Raw genomic sequence first — 7,864 nt, 5'->3', positions numbered from 1 at the left:
GTAACATGCACAAAAAAAGATATATAGCACAATAAAGGAAAGCCAAAAAGCATAATATGTGCACTTTAAGTGGAAAATTCAGATTGAAATATCAAAAGCAGCACAGAAGATTGTGAAGAAAACTAGTTATCTGACATCTTTGTGAATACATGCCACACTGGGAAAAAAACTACATTTCTGGGTCTCTAGAGCTGTGTGTATCCCCGTCTGATAGATATTTACTTGGTGACTAATAGAGATGATCACGCATGACTTTGTAGTTTCCATCACACATCACATGCCTTTCAAGCTTGTGGATTGACAGGCTAAGGTCAGTAAGGGATGCATTGAAATATGTAAATCATATCTAGTTTACATTTCAGTCTGCTGTTGACTGATGAAGAGTTGCTGTTTGGTCACGGCCATCTTCTTGACTCTACAAGCCACACATTATGCCGATCCCTCTCAGCTTAGCATTTCCTTGTCCGGCCCCTTAGAGCTCCGTAGAATACTACAAGAGAAGGACGCATCGCTCGCCTAAGTAAATTAAGTCTACTGTTGCCAGCTCTGTGACATTCCAGCTAATGCTACAGTATGAGCCTGACAAATAAAGATAGCAGAAAGAGGAAGAAGAGAGCAGAGACAGAGAGTGTGGGAGAGAGATAGAACAAGAGCCCGCTGGTGAGCAATACACAACAGTGTGAGAATCATGAGTTTGACAACAGCGGCCCTGACCTTGCCAGACGTGGACAGGTTCCAAATGAGCTTGGAGTTGGAAAGGTGTCAAGTGCTTTTAAACTCTGTGGACATTTCTGAACTTCTGGGGCCCCCAGTGAGGCTTTCAGTAGAGATAGTGTGTGTGTGTGTGTGTGTGTGTGTGTGTGTGTGTGTGTGTGTGTGTGTGGGGCTGTTTTGGTGTGTGTGTGTGTGTGTGTGTGTGTGTGTGTGTGTGTGTGTGTGTGTGTGTGTGGTGTGATGACAGTGAAGTGATCTGAGTTCACTGACATAAAAATTCCTGTTTATCCTTGTATACACACATTACACACTCCCACGCACGTTAACCATAATCACTGCAAGAGAATACAGCTGTGTGGTGTGTGTGTGGTGTGTGTGTGTGTGTGTGTGTGTGTGTGGTGGGTGTGTTTTGAATGGAGGTGAAATGATTTCACCTGACAGAACAATACTGCTTTCTCTCGGTTTATCTTTTTCCGCCCAACACACAAAAATTGCCAGGCGCACATGTACAACCACACACACACACACAAACACACACACACAAACCACACACACCACACACACACAACACACACACCACACACACAAAAAACACCAGTGATCTGTCAAGTGCTGTTGGTGCATTATATGGAACTTGTTTTTACGTTACAAAAGCAAAAACAATACAAAAACATGGCATATTTTGTGGCCTCCTTCCTCGCCCCTCTGCCCAGAGCTCGCTTTAGGATTTGTTATGACTGTATTTTTTTAGGTGATCTAACCAAATTTCAACAATTCAAATGTTTTTTGAATCTAGTCATTCATGTGTCCAGCTGTATAACAACAATACATGACTATTAATAATACAACTTGATTTGAAACATTTAATTTTTTTTGCTTATTTAAAGAGCAATTTTATTTGACAAGTTTGTGCAAATTCAAAAACTGTCCAAGATAGATATTTAAAATGGAATATTAGGAACTCCCAGACATGACAAGTGATGATGATTAGGCGGACAAGGATGATGATAAATAAAGAAGGATGGTGCTACTATGTTGTAGTTACTTCCTTGATAATTTGGTAGGTCAGTCGCCAGGAAATACAAGGCGCTAGCTAGCTTAGCTAGCTTAGCACAAAGACGAGTAACAGGGGAAACAGCTAGCCTGGCTCTGTCAAAGATAACAACTCCCGAATAGCACCTCTAAAGCTCACTAATTAAAACTTTATATTTATTATCTGAAGATAAACCATGTGAAATGTAAAAACAACAAGGGTTAGGAACTAGACTAATAACTTGTTGGATCTCCGTTGGTTGCCTGGCAACTACTACCAACCAAGAAAAAGTTGCACACTAACTGCTTGTAAAAATAAGCAAAACGTTTAACACTTTTTTGGTATAATGTGTGGTGAGCTTAGAGGTGGATTTGATTACAGTTGGGCCAGTGGTGCGTCTATTGTTCGGAGTGAGTATACTGTATGTATATGTATGTGTTTTGGGGGGGTTCTGGGTGCCCTTACCTAGGGAAATTTTCAGCGACTTAATTTCCTGAATTTGATAGGCCTATACTTTTATGCAGCAAGTCATGGCTAAAATACCTTCTTTAGTCTATGCAAAGAAAAAGAAAACACAGATGACAATTAAAATAGGTCAAAAATTTAATGGAAAGTACGTTTTTTTTGTGTGTCTTTGCACATTTTTAAGTGAGTATATGAAATACTTGGAGCTTTCTTAGTGAGTATACTGCGTACTGTACCTGCGTATCAAGTAGACTACACCACTGAGTTGGACAGTTCCAAGAGTAGCGTCTATTCTGTTACCAGTACGAGAGTCGTATCAATTTTTTTTTTATCTAACTCAAACAAAATGAGCATAAAAGCACATTTACCAAAATGTGGAACTGTTCCTTTAAGATTGCACGAATAACGGCGAACCACGCATTGAATCGGAATGATTGGATAGATAATTTCTTAAATTAATAATATCTAGTCCAGTTTTAAAATCCCCTGCTGCAAGTGTCTGAAGCTGGTGGCTAAGTAGTTTGTCTATTTATGAAAAACCTTGTCTAGACATATGGCTGGGAGCTGTTTCCTGGCAGATGTGAGATTATTATTGTGGTAACATCAGTGGGTTTGTCTGAAAATATAAATTCTTACAGGATAAATTGACATACCACGAACTTTGCGGAGCCGCCACTGACACTGAGATATTTTTTCCGGAAGTGATGTATCTCAAACGAGTGTCTTTCTCTGTCTCTCCCCTCAATGTTTCCCCCTCCAGGTACCTGATGAATGTGACTTTTGAGGGGCGAAACCTGTCGTTCAGCGAGGACGGATAACAGATGCACCCCCAGCTGGTCATCATTCTGCTCAACAAGGAGAGACAGTGGAGAGGGTGAGAGAGGAGGCCCAAGTGTGTGTGTGTGTGTGTGGTGTGTGTGTGTGTGGTGGTGTGTGGTGTGTGTGTGTGTGTGTGTGTGTGTGGTGGGTGTGTGTTGTGATATATTGTACCGTTGGACAAAGATTCTGTAAAATTCGTCAGCATATTGTAATTCAAGAGGTCTGAGAGAAAACTAGACTTCTGCACCTCCTCTTTGGCTCCGTTTTCAGGCTTTGGGAAATCGAGCCGACACGCGAGACTTTGGCCAATCGCAGGTGGCTGCAGAGAGAGAGAGTGTTCCAATTGGCTGCTCTGCGAATGCATTGCCCGTGCAACAAAGAGGGAGAGAGGGAGAGCTGAGAGAACAGTCTCACTCTTATTCAAATTCTACTGTTTTTTTGTTTGTTTTGTTTTTTGCATTCTTCCCACTGCAGCTCTAATGACGGAGGTAGTGTTATGATAGAGTCCGGTCACTGTGACTCGCTTTGGTTGGCCAGGTGGAGACAGCGGCTGCTGCTGCTGCTGTTTGAATTTTAATTCACCTGCTGTACAGTACCACTGAGATTCTCTCTGCTAGAGCTCTGAGCTGGAAACCGACGAGTTCAATGACATATCAAAGGAAGGGGTTTAGTGGGTGGGTGGATATGTGCATAGCATTCTTAGCATGCACGTTACGTCATGCCATCCAGTGACACATACAGTAGCTTTAGAGAATAGATAGACAGGGGGGTGTAGGTTCGTGTTCACATCTTCATTTGTGTCTCTGGCATTGCAAGGAATGCTGGGAATCTGTCATCCAGCTTCAAGCAAGGTACTTACCAGTGGACCCGCTCAGTGGCCCACAAGAGCACTGACTGGGCAGCTTCCAGAGGTGGCTTTACTGTGTAGAGATCAACAGTGTGGTTCCAGAAGTAAAAAAAAAACAAAAAAACATTTATTTTGCCATAAGGATTTTGACTGTTAGCCTCAATGTCTAAACCATCCAAGGGAGGCTGACCACGAGTTACTAGACTGTCAGACTAAGGTTTATGTGCCTTTAGAAGCCAGAAGTCTGTACGACATTAACTGTGTTTTAAGAAAAAACATGCTTTATGGTCGTGATTCATCTTGTAGCTTAATTCTTTATATAAACATTTATTGAAATGTCAATGGAGCAATTGAATGTGGAAAATTAACTTTCGGAACCAGAGTGGGCGAGCACTGTGGACTCTATACACCCATATGTGAATGTAAAAAAATAAGAGCGTACATGCTGAGTAAAACCTCACTGTTTAAGTGTGTGCACCCAATGTGTGTCCAGTTTGATTGGTCATGATACAGGAAGTTCTGAGGAGGTGAAACAAAGCGAATGTGGAACCTCTCTGTACACACTGTGGGATGAGAGAGGAGAGGAAAGAGAGCGGAGCGCTGCAGTCTAGTAGTAACATGTCCCATTCAACCTCTCTCTCTTTCCCCTCTCTCTCTCTCTCTCTCTGTCTCTCTCTCTCTCTCTCTCTCTCTATTTCCCTCCCACCCTCTGCGAGATTACCGTTACCATAGTAACACAGCAGATTGGCTTGGAAGGCACAGTGGTTGTGGGTGCCATAGCAACACACATATGCTTGTGTTTCGCTCTGTTACTGCTGTCAATGTGTGTAGGACACACACACACACACACACACACACACACACACACACACGTAGACAGACACAAAGGCCCCACATTGTTGCACGTAACAACAGCTTGCTCAGTAAAGATTAAAGGGGGCGCAGTGTCATGTCATTTTGTAAATGGCTTATGATTTATGCAGCAGATTCCGTGCACTTTGTATCTGTGCCAAGGCTCTGCAGGACGGGGCCGTTAGCTGGACACACGGGACCGCATGAGACGCTATGATGCTTGATGATTCTGCTCATCAACCATTGGAAATATCAATATTTAATACAGGAAATAGAATGCGGAAGCTGGCATTCGAGTGGTTGCTGAATTATAACATAAATCACACCACCATGGAATACATAGGATCTTATTAGATTCATGGAAAACATTTAATTTAGACAGTTGTATTTCTGCGTGGCTTCCTCATGATCTGATCTGGGATCTGGTCCAGCTTGGAAGGTCGGACACGGATAAAGGTGAAACAATTTGAACTTTGAGTGCAACGCTATGGTGGTGTGTAACGTCAAGATAGAGCTGCACAAACTGGTTCTGCTGCTGATACAGGACACATCCGCACCAAGCCAGTCCTTTACACACGCACACACACACACGCACACACACACACGCACACACACACACGCACATGCACACACACACACACACACACACAGACCTTTTTTGTCGTTTATATATTCATCTACATATATGTATTGTGTGCACGGTTTTGAGTGTTTCCATGGAAACAGTCAGAGTGAAAGAGTGAGGGAAGAAGAGAGAGTAGAGTAAAGGGTGAAGGAGTCAAGATTGTGTGTGTGTGTGTGTGTGTTGTGGTGTGTGTGTGTGTGTGTGTGTGTGTGTGTGTGTGTGTGTGTGTGTGTGTGTGTGTGTGTGTGTGTGTGTGTGTGTGTGTGTGATGACAGTGAAGTGATCTGAGTTCACCTGACATAAACATTCCTGTTTATCCTTGTATACACACACTTACACACTCCCACGCACGTTAACCATAATCACTGCAAGAGAACAGCTGTGTGTGTGTGTGTGTGTGGTGTGGTGTGTGTGTGTGTGTGTGTGTGTGTGTGTGTTTTGAATGGAGGTGAAATGATTTCACCTGACAGAAACAATACTGCTTTCTCTCGGTTTATCTTTTTCCGCCAAACACACAAATCTGCCAGGCGCACATGTACACAATAACACACACACACACACACACACACACACACACACACACACACACACAAAAACACACAGTGATCTGTCAAGCTGCTGTTGGTGCATTATATGGAACTTGTTTTTACGTTACAAAAGCAAAAACAATACAAAAACATGGCATATTTTTGTGCCTCCTTTCCTCGCCCCTCTGCCCAGAGCTCGCTTTAGGATTTGTTATGACTGTATTTTTTTAGGTGATCTAACCAAATTTTCAACAATTCAAATGTTTTTTTGAATCTAGTCATTCATGTGTCCAGCTGTATAACAACAATACATAGACATATTAATAATACATACTTGATTTTGAAACATTTAATTTGTTTTTGCTTATTTAAAGAGCAAATTTTATTTGACAAGTTTGTGCAAATTCAAAAACTGTCCAAGATATGATTTAAAATGGAATATTTAGGAACTCCCAGACATGACAATGTGATGATGATTAGGCGGACAAGGATGATGATAAATAAAGAAGGATGAGTGCTTACTATGTTGTAGTTACTTCCTTGATAATTTGGTAGTCAGTCGCCAGCGAAATACAAGGCGCTTAGCTTAGCTTAGCTTAGCTTAGCACAAAGACGAGTAACAGGGGAAACAGCTAGCCTGGCTCTGTCCAACGATAACAAAATCCCCCGAATAGCACCTCTAAAGCTCACTAATTAACACTTTTTATATTTATTTATCTGAAGATAAACCATGTGAAATGTAAAAACAACAAGGGGTTAGGAACTATGACTAATAACTTGCTTGGATCTCAGTTGGTTGCCTGGCAACTACTACCAACCAAGAAAAAGTTGAACACATAACTGCTTGTAAAAATAAGCAAAACGTTTTAACACTTTTTTGGTATAATGTGTTGGTGAGCTTAGAGGTGGATTTGATTACAGTTGGGCCAGTGGTGCAGTCTATTGTATCGTAGTGAGTATACTGTACTGTATATGTATGTGTTTTTGGGGGGGTTCTGGGTGCCCTTACCTAGGGAAATTTTCAGCGACTTAATTTCCTGAATTTTGATAGGCCTATACTTTTATGCAGCAAGTCATGGCTAAAATACCTTCATTTAGTCTATGCAAAGAAAAAGAAAACACAGATGACAATTTAAAATAGGTCAAAAATTTAATGGAAAGTACGTTTTTTTTTTTGTGTGTCTTTGCACATTTTTAAGTGAGTATATGAAATACTTGGAGCTTTCTTAGTGAGTATACTGCGTGTACTGTACCTGCGTATCACGTAGACTACACCACTGAGTTGGACAGTTCCAAGATGTAGCGTCATATTCTGTTTACAGATACGAGAGTCGTATCAATTTTTTTTTTTTATCTAACTCAACACAAATGAGCATAAAAAGCCCATTTACCAAAATGTGGAACTGTTCCTTTAAGATTGCACGAATAACGGCGAACCACGCATTGAATCTGGAATGATTGGATAGATAATTTCTTAAATTAATAAATATCTCAGTCCAGTTTTAAAATCCTCACTGCTGCAAGTGTCTGAAGCTGGTGGCTAATGTATGTTTGTCTATTTATGAAAAACCTTGTCTAGACATTGGCTGGGAGCTGTTTCCTGGCAGATGATGATGATTATTGATTTGTGTAACATCAGTGGGTTTGTCTGAAAATATAAATTCTTACAGGATAAATTGACATACCACGAAACTTTTGCGGAGCCGCCACTGACACTGAGATATTTTTTCCGGAAGTGATGTACGTCTCAACGAGTGTCTTTCTCTGTCTCTCCCCTCAATGTTTCCCCCTCTCCAGGTACCTGATGAATGTGACTTTTGAGGGGCGAAACCTGTCGTTCAGCGAGGACGGATACCAGATGCACCCCCAGCTGGTCATCATTCTGCTCAACAAGGAGAGACAGTGGGAGAGGGTGAGAGAGAAGGCCCAAGTGTGTGTGTGTGTGTGTGTGTGTGTGTGTGTGTGTGTGTGTGTGTGTGTGT

The 7,864-nt window shown here is 41.6% G+C and overlaps 1 protein-coding gene across 2 annotated transcripts in view; it reads left to right on the top strand.

Annotated features, from left to right (window-relative positions):
* The window catches only part of grin2ba (glutamate receptor, ionotropic, N-methyl D-aspartate 2B, genome duplicate a), a 150,456-nt gene that overhangs the window by 111,893 nt on the left and 30,699 nt on the right, over positions 1-7,864 (top strand). For both annotated transcript variants that reach the window (XM_032538281.1, XM_032538280.1), the window contains exon 8: positions 7,680-7,794. In XM_032538281.1, the coding sequence (XP_032394172.1) occupies positions 7,680-7,794 (115 nt within the window). The remainder of the gene's footprint in view (positions 1-7,679; positions 7,795-7,864) is intronic.

Source organism: Etheostoma spectabile, chromosome 15 (assembly GCF_008692095.1).
Source record: "Etheostoma spectabile isolate EspeVRDwgs_2016 chromosome 15, UIUC_Espe_1.0, whole genome shotgun sequence".
NCBI classification, from domain to species: domain Eukaryota; kingdom Metazoa; phylum Chordata; class Actinopteri; order Perciformes; family Percidae; genus Etheostoma; species Etheostoma spectabile.
The sequence above is the reverse complement of the archived record's forward strand: the minus strand, read 5'-3'. Positions and strand labels throughout refer to the sequence as shown.